The 16,585-nt window shown below is 34.8% G+C and overlaps 1 protein-coding gene across 1 annotated transcript in view; it reads left to right on the top strand.

The window, feature by feature from the left end:
• Window positions 1-12,535: 12,535 nt before the first annotated feature.
• The window catches only part of SAMSN1 (SAM domain, SH3 domain and nuclear localization signals 1), a 41,316-nt gene continuing 37,266 nt past the window's right edge, over window positions 12,536-16,585 (top strand). Inside the window, exon 1 of the mRNA XM_083361616.1 lies at window positions 12,536-12,666. Coding sequence (XP_083217742.1) covers window positions 12,610-12,666 — 57 coding nt within the window. The 5' untranslated portion in view covers window positions 12,536-12,609. The remainder of the gene's footprint in view (window positions 12,667-16,585) is intronic.

The following is a 16,585-nucleotide window of genomic DNA, read 5'->3' as shown; positions in this document are numbered from 1 at the left end:
GCATCCTCGGACAAGCGCTGGCTCTTCGGCTTTGAAACGGAGATGAGCACTAGCCCCTGGAGTTGGAAACGACTAGCACGCATGTGCGGGGAAACCTTTACCTTTATTTACATGGAGGTATGAGAAGAAGGTATTGGGGGATCATGTCTTTACCATTTTTTTCCTAACCCATTTGGTGAATTATTATATAGATGTTTACAATTACAGAAGTAACAATAATATATCTAGAGAAATCTAACACTGCCTGCTGTAGATTTGGAAGGCTTCTGATAATATCTTCAGTAACTTCCAATCTGGTAGAAGCCTACTGTAACTTTATATTATTACCATCATTCATTTTATTTATTTATTTTATTTTAATTCCATTTATATTCCGCCCCTCTCCGAAGACTCAGGGCGGCTTACAAGCTTAGCAGTAATTGATGGAAAAAGTTAAATATAAGTAAAACTAATTAATAAAAAATTGCTTCAGCAACAATTGTACATCTGTTCACATGATTTCTGCAAAATTATACAACCATGAAACCTATAATAGCTTTATATTATGATGATTATGACACAGCAAAATGTTTAATGGTTGGCTTAATTCATAATAACAGCCTTTTCCAATTATGGTTTCCTGGAACTGAAATAATTCCTTGTTTCCCAGTGTGGAAAAAATAGCAGAACATATCACAAATATCTTAACAGACCAGGAAGAAAATATTTCCAGAGAAATGGGAAATTACCACACATATCTTAAAAAACATTAATTTATCATTCTGAAAGTGCTGTTTACAGCAACATCTAAATGGTACGTAAGCTATTCACTTTCCAATTAAATGTGGCATATAAACTAGAACTGTAATATACTGTAAATATTACACTTTGGATATTACAGGACTAAGTACGTGGGTAAATAAGTAAGTAAATAAGTGGATAGCAAGATGGATGGCATATAAATTTAATAAATAAATACAAATGTTACACCTCTTTCTAAATTTAATAACTAAACAAACAAAATTATTAAATAATATCTACGGGGACTTCAGGTTTAAACTCCATGAGTGCCAGACTTATTTTATGTAATTGTGTTTTGAATTCCCATAATTCTTGCCTTGATTCTGGATGGCTGAACAAATTTTCCTTTGTTTTCTTTTCCTTTGCCTCCATTTTTGCATAACAGCTGTTTCTAAAAGGAATATTCTTCATCCATTAATATAATTATGAGTTAAAATGCAAGCCCAGACTTCTGGACTGCAAAATTACAGATGACCATTAGTTGGCAGCAAAATATATAGGATATTCTTGCTTGTAGTCTAATTGTCATCTCTACTTTTTCAAATGGATCTTTGTTTCTATTTTATTTTTCATTTTATATAGCAGCCCATTTACATAGTGACTTTGGGAAGTGTACAGTATAAAGCAAAATACATGCAAGCAAAATACATAGCAAGCCAATAAAACCACAATTTAAAATAAAAACAAAGACAAAGTAAAACATAAAACAGCTCCTCTGTTTTTTATGTGCAACAGCTTTAGCATTTAAGGAACAGAGGTTAGTTAATTGCTCTTCTATTAATACATAATCTTTAAAAGGGCTGTCCTGTAGGGACGCTGCCATGGTCTAATTCAGACTGGAAATATAGAAAAGGAAAATATTTTTCCCCACTCTGCTTTGTCCTGTTTTCCCCACTGGAAATGGCTGTTTGCAACACACAAGGAGGGGATACTTTCCTAAGAGTCCACAATTCAGGAATACCAATGTTAACTTGGATTGCCAACAAAGTCCTGTCTGTGACAAAAGAGAACACAAAATTGCTTTCTCCTTTCAGCCCAAGTCTCTATGGATCTAGGATTGAAGTAGAAGTGTGTGAATTGGGGTATCTCCAACCAAATTGCCTCTCCTTCCTTCCTTTTTCTTTCCCTCCTTCACTGTCTCCTTCCTTCCTTCCTTCCTTCCTTCCTTCCTTCCTTCCTTCCTTCCTTCCTTCCTTCCTTCCTTCCTTCCTTCCTCCCCTACTTCTCATTCCCATCTCTTTCCTTCCTCCACACTCAGGAAGGAACAACAGGAGGGGGAGAGATTGCCAGCGCTGCTGGTGGCCATGCTGCCACCAACCGTCGCTATCCCACATGGCCGGGGCCGGTCCCGGTGAAAAGGAAGCCTCATGGCTGCGAGGCTAGGTCAGCAAGCGGACCATGGAGGTGCTGGTTGGAGGGGGTGGCGGCACTGATCTACAACCTAGTTGCGTCCATCAAAGCCAGAATGCGCTCAACCTTAGATCCATGGGGCAGCCCTGGAGCCAGTGAGGCGCTGCCCTGATGCCTCTGCCCCACTCTCTATTAAGGTGGAACAATAGTTGCAAGCATTTTTGCTCAGTCTCATGCTATGTGCGCACAGGAGGTAGCGAGCGCTGGTGTCCTGGGTGAAGTCAGCCTCTGGGGCAAGACAGCCAGCAGGGGGACCAGACTCCACCTGCTCACTGCCTCCTGCACATGTGGCCAGAGGTTCGCTGGTTCCAGGGCTGCCCCGTGGATCCAAGGCTGAGCGCCTTCTGGCTTTGATGGCTGGCACCAGGTTGTAGATCAGTGCCTGGTTGGCCTGGGCCAGGCTGAGGTGCTGTGGGCTGGTCCTTCATTGTTTCCAGAGCAGCCCCGCAGGCCAAATGCAACCATATGGGAGCCTTGACATGTCTGACTTAAGGTTTCCAGATACTTTTCATGTAATCCCAAGTAGCCTGCATTACAGTAGTCAATCCGGAAGTGATAGGACATGAGTGACCAGAAGTAGAATTACCAATCTGTAAATGCTTTTAGTGGTCATTTCACAGCAGAACTTGCTCTGACATTTGGAAAATTAGAAAATTCATGGGACTCCATATTTTTTTACAAAGGTGTTTTTTGGATTGCCCTTTTACAGTTAGTTTCAGGCAATCCTGGGCTTCGTGCATAGTGAGTAAGCTGAATTAATTATATGTAGTGGCACCAATAACATCTGAATTAATTCAGAATCTATAAAGAAATTTTATATCTTTCCTTCTTAAAATCTTGAAAGAAAAAAATACTTGGAGCCATGGTGGCGCAGTGGTTAGAATGCAGTATTGCAGGCTAACTCACTGTTCACTCCAGGAGTTCAATTCTGAATGGCTCAAGGTTGACTCAGCCTTCCCTCCTTCCAAGGTCAGTAAAATGAGGACCCAGATTGTTTAGGGTAATGTGCTGACTCTGTAAACCGCTTAGAGAGGGCTGTAAAGCACTACGAAATGGTATATAAGTTTAAGTGCTACTGCTATTGCTAATCCTACTTAAATATGCATTTCTTACTTTAGGTTACAGATTCGGATGAAAATCAAGCTGAAACAATGGGAACCTTGAAACGGTTGCAGAAGTTAGTTCGAAATAAGAAAGACAGTATACATAGTTTGGATGACATCAAGCATATATTATCATCCAGTAAGTAAAATGATTTCATTTCAATCTATATGAAATTAAATGTATTCATAAAATCCATTTCAATATTCAACACAAATTTAGAATATAGAGAGCAACCCATGGACCCAGCTCAAATAAAATGTTAAGCAACCAATAAGATTTTTGCACTTTTGTTAAAAACAGAAAAATAAAGAAAATGCATCCAGAAGTCTTTCTCTCTGCAAATAGACATTTTTTTTAAAAAAAAAACTACCATCAACAACATGCAAGCATTCCCCATCCCAGATTTACAAACTAGGTATACTATGCAAATAAATTACAGCTGAGGAATAAATATATTATTTATTTTACAGGATTCATAGGTTGGTCCAGTCAAAACTGATTCTGAGCTGTATACCATTCCTTCTCCATAACCCTGATTAAAATACTGAATTTAATCAGAAAATCAAAACCATAGCATCACAACAAAAGATTCTGGAAGTAATCAACCACCAAACCTCAATTAAAACTTTAAAACACTATGTTGAGTAGCTACAAGTAAACTCAAAGTATCATGCATGCAGACAACAAGTTTTTCAACAGAACAATGTGTGACATTTATTGTAGAAAATACCTGCATTGATATTTTCAATTTATTTGGGGGGAACTGACATATCTTTTCACTTTCATGACTCTCAGTTATCCATGTAAAGATTTTTTATGTAAGCTAGATATGCTAGCTGAAATCATTTAGTTATTCTTCTGATTGAACCCTTTCAACTTGTCTGTTTGTATCTCTAATAGTTAATTATATTGATTTTTTTAAAAAAAATGTATAACTCATATTTATGTTTTTAATCTAACTTGTTACACATCATCTTGGTAACATTTGAGAATAGGCAAGATATAACTATTATCAATTAGTTTAGATGTGCTCTAGATTTTTATTATTTTATTCTTTGTGTGGGTTTTTTAGTTTATTACTTTTAAAATATACCTGTTCTTGCAGAAGATAAATATATTAAATAAATATGTAAAAATAAATAAATAAACCAAGCATTATTATTTTTTTAATGCATTCTTTTCAAGATATATCACCACAAGATCCTGGGTGCTCTGAAGCTGAAGATGAAGCTCCAGTTTCATGTATGAAATTAACAAAATACCAGGACAAAAAGATATTGAAAGAGAGTACAAGATTAAAGGCAGAAATTGAGCCTAGAACAGATCTTATCTCAGCATTGCTGGATACAACTTACCTTTCTGGAATTAACAGCCTAGGAAATAATGACACCTGTTCTGAAATGGAATTTCAGCTCTGGAGCGACTGGAAAATTTTCCCAGATGCTCAGCTGGGTCCCTGTGATTTCTTCACCACAAGGATGGAAGAGTGGGGGAAATGTACCTGTTGTTCACATCAGCCACAACTTACAAGCTCTGTCACAGAGGTGGATCTCCCAAGTCCATGGGTAAGTTTTCTTACAGAAAAGTAGATAGTTTTATGGTATTAATATTAACATTATCAGTTGTATTAATATTATATGTAATGATGCAATATTAATACAACTGATAATGTTAAAATTAATAATGTTAAGGATTACAGTTAAAATCTTCAGTCTTAGAAAATTGCTTGCTAGGATTCCCACACAACAATAGCAACATTCTCCCAATTACCTGCACTTTATGCTATTTGTTATATAAAACCTGTTTAGGACATGACTTAAATAGAGCGCTCAAAATAAGCACCTTCTCCTCCTTCAAATATTTTTCTTCCTCAAGCAATATTTGTCAGATATACCAAGACAGAGAGCATATTTTTGAATAGAAATAGATACCAAGAACTATCATGATCACATCGAAGGAATACCTATGGCTGGCTTTAGCGAGATAGAAGAAACAATTAAGAGAAGCAATAATAATAAATTGGGAGAGGGTATATAATATCAAAATTATCTCTCATTCTCCAGTTTCACTGAATTTTTTCCCTTGTTTACTTACTGTATATCATGCATATTGTAGACCAAGTAAAAAATGGCATGTTCCCTCTATTTCCATTAAGCAAAGCCATTACATATCTGGGGGATAATTTCTGCAGTATGAAAAGAGATGTTGTATTAAGCCAGTAAAGGAATAAACTGGTCACAAACAGAGAACTCATAATCACATTTTATATTATAGAACATAAAACTATTAAATAAGCAGGCAAATTAAATGTTTATTTATGAAAAAAATGACTGCAAAGATTTCCATAATTTATTCCCAGCCTTAAAAATAATTCAATGTTGAGGTGTCCTGAGGTTGGTTGTTTTGTTTTGTTTTTTGCTTTTAGTTCTAGCAACAGAATATCAACAATATTAAAATAACTTCAAATTCAAACCATTTTTAGACAATTACATCTGTTTTTGCTATGCATTTTGGCTTAATATTCACAGTATGAATATTTTTGTATTTCATACATTTGCCCTGTTCATCGCCCTGAGTCCTTCGGGAGAAGGGCGGTATATAATAATAATAATAATAATAATAATAATAATAATAATAATAATAATAATAATAATAATTATTATTATTATTATTATTATTATTATTATTATTATTATTATTATTATTATTATTATTATTATGTCAGAAATTAATTGAACTGATCCATCAGGAGTTAAATAAACAGTAAGCATTGTCAATGAACTGGTATCTAAAGGTACCTATAGTGTTGGTATTTTCCTATCACCATTAGTGAGATAGAAGGCATCGAAATTTAACACATAAATAAAAGTAATAAATATTTCCATGATTAAAATAGCCTTATGAAAGTAATTCAAACCTTTGAATTATTTATGTATTTATTTATATTAAATTTGCATGCTGTCCAATTCTCAATAACTTGAAGAAATAGCAATAAAACCAATAAGAAAGATGGGAAAAAAATGAGAAAACATAGTAAGAATGACAGACTGCGTATAAATAAACCATGGTGTTTCACTCAACATCACCAAAGCCTGGGTGGTGAGTCAGATCTTCATGGCCCTTCTAAGCAACAGTAGAGTAGAGGCCATCTGGATTTTGGAGAAGTCTAATTCCAAAGGACATTTGTTAATTTCATTTAGTTGTGAACAATACTTTGATGTCCCAAGGCCACCCATCATGCTATTTTTGGTGTACATAGGACAGATTTGGTAAACAGGGCCAGGATTTTATTGGGAGCTAGTTATGAGAGATATTCCTTTGTCTGATGTTAAAATGTGTTGTCTACTTTAGGGTACTACTTCATGATAAACTTGTTTCTGGCAACACTGGATTTCTTGTGGCTCTGAAGCATTAGTTACAGAGCATTTGGGATAGCTGTTGAGGAAGGCAGAAGGAAGAACAAACAAAGTTGTTTTATTAACACTAAAATGTAATATTCTCATATGTAATGTCTATATGAGACATTGTGAGAGAGATTTCAACTGAAACTCAGTTTATCACAAAGACGTATTAATGTTATAACAATTGAACACTATAATACTCTGATATTTTTAAAAAACTAATTCAATTTGAACTGTTTACTATAGAACAGGGGTGTTAAACTGCTAGCCCACAGGCCAGATGTGTCACATGGAAGCCGCTCCCACCCCATTGCCGCCAATGGCAAAACCGTCCCGATACATTGCATGACATCACGTGATGTTGCGAGTTTGACATGTCTGATATAAAAAGTGGTTCTGGGGAAAAAAGGAGATTGCTAACAACAGATTCAGTTTCTCTATTAATTAGAATATGTGTTTGTCTCAATTCTAGACTGAGATGGGTAATGTCACATTCATGCCTCTAATTCTTGACTATCAAACACTTTCTCAATTCAACAAAATTTATCATGTCTTACCCTATGAGTGCTTTACATAGTTCATTTATAATGTTGGAAGGACTCCATTTTCTTGGCTACTCTATGGAAAACTTCTGTTTTCAACCTTATGAGGTTTTTTTCATTATCTTATGTATAATTATAAGTCATGTAAATCATTCAATGTATGAATGTTGGTATAGTAACAACAACTTGCACCTGAACATCGGCAAGACAAAATAGATGGTGCTACACTTCCGGAGAAAAAAGGAGGAACCTGCCCCACTTTACATTGGGGAGGACTGTGTGGAGAGAGTTTTCTCCTTTAAATTTCTGGGAGTTTACCTCTGTGAAGATCTGACCTGGAAAGTTAATACAACCCAGGTGGCTAGAAAGGTCCAACAGAGGCTTCACTTTCTCAGGGTCTTGTGGAAGAACAGGGTAGAACAACGGCTAATGACCCTCTTTTACCGCTCTACTATAGAGAGCGTCCTCTTGTATGGTATTGTGGTTTGGTATGCTGGTCTGACAGCCGCGGATAGGAAAGTATTACAGAGATGGTGAGTACAGCACAAGACATTGTGGGCTGTCCCCTGACACCACTGGATGACATCGCAAGGGCTCGTTGCCTTGGAAGAGTGAGGAAAATTCTCAGGGATGACTCACAGCCTGGACGGTATCTCTTTACTCTCCTACCATTGGGTAGGAGATATAGGAGTTTAGCCAGCCGAACCAATAGGCTGAAAAACAGCTTTTATCCGTGCGCTGTTAGGCTTTTGAATGAGAAATAACTTTCGTGAATTTTATGCAGAATTGACTTGGGAGGCCGGTGTGTGGTATAGTTGGTTCACATGGTGTAGTAAGATGGAGGGTTTGTTGTCACTGTTTGTTGGGGGGGTGGGAGCACAAAGGGAGGCTCAGCTAATCTCAATGTACACATAGTTGTACTTTGACAATAAAGGTTCACTTCATTAAAAGTCAGTACTAGACAAAAATCAGATTGTTTATAAAATGATAAATTCATACTAGATGTACATATATTTTGCTAAGACTTATTATACGGCAGTGCTTTGATTTCCAAATGTACCATCAAATTTCAAATTGTGGGCAAGGTCTTCTCCAATACCTAAGAAGGACAGGCACCTCCTTCAGGACAAAACAGTCCTGGAAAAAAAATGCTCAACCAGCATCTTTAGTCCAATATTGTAAAAATCGGTAAGAAGCACAACAGTTCCTGACACTGCTATTATCTTCTTTACTTCCAGTATATCTGGGCTGACATCTGTTTTGGTCTGGGGCCCAGCAACAGGGAAGGTAAAGCACATTAAGTTGGTGAGAATAGCGTGCTGACTCAACAAGCATTTTATTTTACAAACGTGTTTAACAGTAAAGCTGAAAAATCATGAGAATTGAGTCCTTAAGTTGCTGAGTAATAGAAAACACATTTGTGTAATGTTCCAGGAGGTCTAGTGTGTATTTAATTTAGCTTTCTGTTTCTTTTCCTGAAAGTATTTAGCAAAGATCCTTTCTTGAAAGAGGGATAAACGTGAACTGTGGACCTGCTTATTTAGCTCCATACAGTTTTCATCAGTCACTGACCATGCTGAGGCTCAGTTTTGTTGCTGTGAAACAAATCAGCCATTTACTGCCAAATGTCACCAGCTAAACACTTATCATTCCCCCAAAAAACTGTGCCAATTGCCAGGGTATGCTGCAAATAATTCTGGCATGTGGATAATTGTAAGCAATCCTGGCAACCAAAACAGATTAAAAATTTGACTTGTCATGGGCTCATAGGTGATAAGGAATCAATTCTAGAGAAGCAGGAGAAGGAGGAGAAACATGAAAGGGCAAGGACTGATGTTGGGATACCTTTTCGGGAAGCTAAAGATTACACTTGTTTGATTTTTATCCCTGAAATTTTCACCATTACTACTGTTTTAAGCCAGTAGCAGAAACATTAGTTATTTACGACTGCTGGTAAGCAATTCTAGTTTGTTTATTTATAGTAGCTATAGATATTTAAAAGCTGCTGATATCACATCTGGAGGTAGCCTATAATGGTCTATGATATGTTTGTCACCCACAGTATGAATAGCCAAAAACCTTTAGTGGCAATTATCTTTTAATCTAACTTTCAGTGTTATCTACTTTGGTGCACTACAGAAAGTAGAAGGAAGTTGTGTTAATTTGAGTAGTCATACTGAACTAAAAAATTAACTTTTCTAACTTCAGTCACTGTATTTACCATTTGAATGTGATGGTATTGGAGGGGAATTTGCATATAGCCTTATTAGAGGTGTTAATGCTATTTGCATTACAGAAATGTAAGTTTTTTTAAAAAAAACAAAAACTATTAAAGCAGACAATTTTATACAAATACTGTGTGTATAAGAATAGGAAAAAGAATAAAAAAACTAATCTGTGTATATTACATTAACTTTCAACTCTCCTGCTCAACATTTCAATCAATATTTTGCATTCCATTCTTCTTTTTAAAAACCATTTTAAAATTAAAAATATAGTTTCAGAACTATCAGAAGTAAATTATTTTCTGAACTGTTACAATTCATCAAAATTCCTGTTTAAGCAAATTGTTGTACTTGTGATATTACCAGTTGCATTTTCTACAACTAGTGCAGAGGTCAATCTTTCAAGGACAAAGAGGGAATCAGCTCAGCCTTCAAACTGCTGTAATTTTTCTGATGCATGAAGAAATAGAATAGATATGGATGGGTACTATATCTCCTGAAATGGCCTCTTTCTTCCTATTTAACAATAAATAATCTGGTGAAAGGAGCTCATGTATAAGTCTACATATGAATGTCATTTTTGTTAATCATACAGATATTAATGGTGCACAGAAAAAAAAGTAATCTTTGAATGATCAGAGATTCTTTCCTGGTTACACTTTCCTGTTTAAATACTGGAACATGGAATGTACATTTAGATTTGGAGTTCTTAAAGTCTGTAAAACTCGGAATGTGCATTTTCAAATTGTACAATAAATGTGTACAAGTTGGATAGTCTTCTCTTTGCATTTATTCTGATTATTTTGTTGTCAGGTCTCTCCTTTCAGCTGACCTGTTCCTATGTAAGAGAATGAGTTATTTTGTCTTTTCTAAGAATTTCATTTGTGACTCATTTCAAAAATAGATTACCTTTAACTTAAATAAAAGTGAAACCATTTAAAACCTCAGGAAAAGTTTAGTAAAGCCTTTGATTGTGTGGATCACAACAAACTGTGGCAAGTTCTTAAAGAGATGGGAGTACCAGACCATCTTATCTGTCTCTTGAGAAACCTATATGCGGGTCAAGAAGCAATAGTGAGATCTGGACACGGAACCACTGATTGATTCAAAATTGGGAAAGGAGTCCGGCAAGGCTGTATATTCTCACCCTGCCTATTTAACTTATATGCAGAGCACATCATGAGAAAGGCAGGGCTAGATGAATCAAAAGTTGGAATTAAGATTGCCGGGAGAAATATCAACAACCTAAGATATGCAGATGACACCACTCTAATGGCAGAAAGTGAAGAAGAACTAAAGAGCCTCTTGTTGCGGGTGAAGAAGGAGAGTGAAAAAGTGGGCTTGAAACTTAACATTAAGAAAACCAAGATCATGGCATCCAGCCCTCTCAATTCCTGGCAAATAGATGGGGAAGAAATGGAGGTAGTGACAGATTTTATTTCCCTGGGCTCCAAGAGCAGATGGAGATGGGACTGCAGCCAAGAAATTAAAATATGCTTGCTCCTGGGGAGGAAAGCCATGGCAAATCTAGACAGCACACTAAAAAGCAGAGACGTCACCCTGTCAACAAAAGTGCATATAATCAAGGCTATGGTCTTCCCAGTTGCTGTGAAAGTTGGACCATAAGAAAGGCTGAGCGCCAAAGAATTGAGGCCTTTGAACTATGGTGCTGGAGAAGACTCCTGCGAGTCCCTTGGACTGCAAGGTGATCAAACCGGTCAGTCCTAGAGGAGATCAACCCTGACTGCTCTTTAGAAGGCCAGATCTTGAAGTTGAAACTCAAATACTTTGGCCACCTAATGAGAAGGAAGGACTCACTGGAGAAGAGCCTAATGCTGGGAAAGGTTGAGGGCAAAAGAAGAAGGGGACGACAGAGAATGAGGTGGCTGAATGGAGTCACTGAAGCAGTAGGCATGAGCTTAAATGGACTCCAGAAGCTGGTAGAGGACAGGAAGTCCTGGAGGAACGTTGTCCATGGGGTCGCGATGGGTGGGACATGACTTTGCAACTAACAACATCATTGATTTACAAATTTTAGCTTATAATTTCTGACTAGTTGTACATATAAGCTGTTTTAAAATGATGCAGAAGATGTTAATTAATAATTATGTGACAGATGTTTTGTTTAGATTTTCAGATATGTATAGGAAGAAAATGAAGTGGGAAAGAAATAAGGCAATTCTACAGCTATCCGAATAGAACTTAAACATTGTAGTTCAACTATGCAATTTTTTAAAAAAATTCCAAAGTCAGTATTAGCCTGAAAATATATATTGTAAATAAAGGTACCAATGAATTTTGTGTATTTAATGGGTGGAGACAAATTAGTGCAGGACACTATAAACAAATAATAGTAAAAATTGACTGAAATATAGAATGAGATATTCCAAAAAAAGTTTAACATTTTCTCATTGTTCTTCATGGTATTAAAATATTTGCTTATGAGTAATCTCCATTCAGAGAAAAATGAATAATTTTAAGTTTTTACATGGCCTATGAATACATTTGCAGATAGACACATTTCTGTGCAGGGCTTCAGCATGAAGATTTAAATAAATGTGGGGGTAAAAGCTAGATTCTGAATTCTCCATCATCCTATCTTCCACTGTGGCAAATTAAGGAAGTCAACCATGAAGCAAACATTCTCTTTTGTTCCTTCTTAATAACCGAGACTAAAATATAAATAAAAATGGAATTTAAATAGATTAGTTATAATCCTGAAAATAAAACTTGCTGATTGTAGATTGCTGCTCTACATGAATGATAAAGTTGTTAAAATGGACTTCTGATTCCTTAACTAATCTCATTTCCATTAAATGCTGCCTGTGCAGCTGCAGTCAACTATTGTTAAAGTTATCCTAAAACAAATGTTGCAGTGGAAATATTGAAGTTGAAAGGTTAGTGTTGATCAGTGTACCCTAAGCATCTATTTCTTCACCCATTTCTTTTTTTACTTCTCTTTTTATCTTCCTTCCTGTCTTAAATATATCAACTGAAGATCTGACAGAGCTGAGCCACATCCTAAATAGAATAAGGAAGCTTTACTTAGCTGATTGAGCTATGTGTATATCATTTAGTAGTGTTTTGGGTCTGAGAAAAAACAAGCAACACTTTCCTTGTAATATTTGAATAAACCTGAATTTTAAGATGTTGAAGAGAAAACCTTCCAATGTTTCAGATAAGGAGAAATCACAAAAAACAAAGGTAAGAAATGTTCACATTTGAAGGCTGAATTTCTGATTGGAAATCAGTCCTAAGATATTTGGATAGTGTAACCTATATAGTTTTACGATTACAGGCTTCAAAAGCTTTGCCCATTGTATTCATTCATTAAGACTGTAGATAGGTTCATTGTGTTGATTTTCATGGACAGCTGCTCAGATTAAATTGGGTGGCAAACATTGTGTGTTGATTTTAATGTCCTAAAATATGTTACTTCATTCTCAAATACCAAGAAAACAAAAAATGCTAGAATATTTTTTAACTTTTCTTGCTAAAATATCTATAAAGTCCAGAATATGTACCATTGTTTTAATTCAGAGAGATGTGTGTCTTTTGTTTACAAGTACTAATCTATCATTCAAATGAATATCTTTTTCAAAATCAGGTTTGTAAAGTTGAGAGTATGGTTTTCCTATAGTCTCTGGAATTACAAAATATTCATTCTCAGTTCAGTACAAAGATTAAAAAACAATCTTTACCAAAATCCATTCTTAGTTCAGAATTCATTTGATTTAAAACTATTACACATGAAATAAATACAGACCAAATGTACCATTGTTTTAATTCAGAGAGATGTGTGTCTTTTGTTTACAAGTACTAATCTATCATTCAAATGAATATCTTTTTCAAAATCAGGTTTGTAAAGTTGAGAGTATGGTTTTCCTATAGTCTCTGGAATTACAAAATATTCATTCTCAGTTCAGTACAAAGATTAAAAAACAATCTTTACCAAAATCCATTCTTAGTTCAGAATTCATTTGATTTAAAACTATTACACATGAAATAAATACAGACCAAAGCTCTCAATGTATTGCATATTATAAGCTGATTAATGTAAGAATCTTTGAGTCATACCAAGAACTTTTTGTTGTTAGCCATAATTTATACTGTAGGTCCATATTTTATAGATAATAACTTGTACCTCCCCTTACTCTCACCCATGGTCTATACACTTTTATAACCTAACCTTCTGTGATGCAAATTATTTTACGCAGCAATTTAAGAGCATCAGATTTTTTTGGTTTTTTTCCTATTTTTTAACTCTTACATAGTAGCTCTTTTTTGTTATTAAACATTATATTACAAAATAAAGAATAATTAAGTGTGAATTTCCAGCCCTATTACTGAAAAGTTTACTTTTTATATTATTTTCTATTATTATGCATTCCACTCCATTACTTCATTGAAAAACATAAATTTCCAGTCTTGTGTTCTATTCCCAGGAAGTAAATCGTACTTCACAGGGTGAATTAGAGGGACATTCTCTCTCTCTCTCTCTCTCTCTCTCTCTCTCTCTCTCTCTCTCTCTCTCTCTCTGAGTGTGTGTGTGTGTGTGTGTGATGTAGCTGTATAGAGATGATATATAGATTTATAAGGTTGGCAACTATTCAGAAATTATTGTGTTAGAAGATATGCAAATTATTAGTGGCATAAATAGGAACCCTACCATGAGCCCATAACTAAACCTGTGTTAGCTAATTTATGCAAACCAATAAATTTTGTTTGCTTTATTTAGTTTAATGTTGCTTAACGATAGAGAAGTAGAACTGTTAAATTCAGCAAATGAACAGTTATATGATGCTAAAATGATTTTGTTTTAAAATTTAAAATGTGTGGATAATAAGTTTTTAATTTACCACTACAGTGATAGTTAATTTTCTGGAACACTTCTAGCAGCCTGACTCTGCCTTAAAGAAATATCATTATTTTAATCATCATGAAATAAATTAAGAGAATTTAAGTTTGTTGATCTGAACAGTAGAATTATATATATCCTTAAAATTAGTACATTGTAATGTGATTATGGTATACTTGTGTTCCCAACTTTGAGCACTACTTAGGGAAGACAGAGAGCTTATGCTATTATATTATTTCTGATTCATCTATTCCACTGTTATGTCCCTTTTCCCCATTATTAAAAGAATAACTTTCTGTATTACGGAAATCTGCTTAATCTAATTTCTATAAACAATTTTCTTCCTTTTTTTAACAACCTCTGTTATAACATTACTACATTATATGTTTAAATTATATGTTTAAATATATATGTAATAAACTCCAAATTTTATTTATATTATTTCTTAATATTATAGATAATCTTATCTGTTCTGATACTGTCACTAAGTCCACTAGCAAAAGTATGAAATTAGGTGTTGTTGGAAATAATTAATTTAATGGCACAAGAAAGTTGAGACCTCAGATACTTTGCACTCACAAAACTCATAATGGATCTAGACTACTTGAGGTTTCAGTACATCTATTATATTTTTATGAGAAAATGTGTCCCATATCTCCAATACTACTGGATTATAATGTGTTCCATTTGCCATCGTCTTCTTCTTTTTCCTTTTTCCTTTGTCTGAGTTGTAGCTTTTTCTGGAAAGCTGGGTCTTTGCATAATCCTAAGTAGGATAATGATATATTGTTTTTTTCCCTTGACTCTCCACAATATTCTTGAGAGTCCAATACTAATATTTAAAGTTGTCAATATTCTTCCTATCCTGCTTCTCTAAATGTAAATGTTCATTTCCACAGAGTGTTACATTACTTGCACAATCTTTGACGTCTCTGTGTGTACTCTTTGTACAGATACAGCATAACATTTGCATATCTTTTCCAAGGCCTTCATCCTCCATTGAGGGCTAGTTTATTATATATTTCTTGCTTTTTTCTTTTACTACTGATGGCTAATCCTAAAAGGCAAAAGCTGCTGTATATTTGTTATGAAATATAGCAGATATACAGAAAATACAAATCTTAAATTGTATATAACATCTAACTTAGTTTCCTTAATCTATGTAAAAAGGTTTTAATCATATATGAATAATAATGAACACGTTCAAGTTCTAGGCTGTGTAGAATTCAAAAGGTTACTTCTTGACATATGGGGATGCAAATAAAAGACTTTTCTTTGAGTTAATAAAGAAGTAACCTTTGGAACTGTTGTGTGATTATTTTAATGATTAAAAAACTTCTACATCTGTGCTAGTAAATGCTATGAAGCAAGCCTTTCAAATTCTTTCATCATCGTCATTAGGTCCTCTGTAGAGCACATTGGGCAGCAGGTTTTCCAATGCTTTTGATCCTTTGCAGCATCTTCGGCGTTGTCCCAAGGAACATCAATGACCTTAAGTTTTTCCTTCAGTGTTTGGCGCCAAGTGTTCAGAGGCCACCCTTTTTTCCTCTTTCCTCCAGGAGGTATCCAATAGAGTGCAATTTTTGGATTCTGGTCTTTAGGAATATATAAGATACGGCCAACAAGCCATTTTTCAAACCCTTTGCATAGCCCTAATGAGGAATGATCACTATGTACAATGAAAATAAGTCAACAAATGTTTTCCTCTCCTTCAGCTCTGACTTTATTTTTGTTTTTACCCCCCTCAAATCTGATATCTTTTTTTTAAGTTATGGTATTCTAAAACACTACTCAAACATTTTATCTGTGCAGAGTATTTTGTTGTTGTTGTTGTTGGAAGAAGTTAAAATCTGTGGTAGAAGTCCATTCACCATAAGCACATGACCAGATTTTGAATTAACAAAGCCACCACAAGATAAATATTACTTTAGTAAACACAAGGCTGGCATTTCTCTTCCCCATTTTCTCTGCAAAATGTTACAGCTTAACATTCAAATAAATAGAAAGAGGATTTTATATACCCAGTATATATTTATTGCTTGTGTTATATTAAATATTTTTTAAAAAAAATCAAACAAAATTAATTTTTATAAAGTGGCCTTCATCATATTATTTGTTTCAGATCATTTTGTGCTGATTTTGCTCACTGTATATAAAATATTCCAGTAAATGGAGTACTGAACGTTTGAGTGGAAAATTCCTCTATTTGTCAAATTGGATTTTGCAATTTTTCTTCTCCTAGCAAACCATATAATTGGGAAATAT

This window comes from Vipera ursinii (genome assembly GCF_947247035.1).
Source record: "Vipera ursinii genome assembly, chromosome: 4".
In the NCBI taxonomy this organism is placed as follows: domain Eukaryota; kingdom Metazoa; phylum Chordata; class Lepidosauria; order Squamata; family Viperidae; genus Vipera; species Vipera ursinii.
Note: the sequence above shows the minus strand (reverse complement) of the source record. Positions and strands in the feature narration are given on the sequence as shown.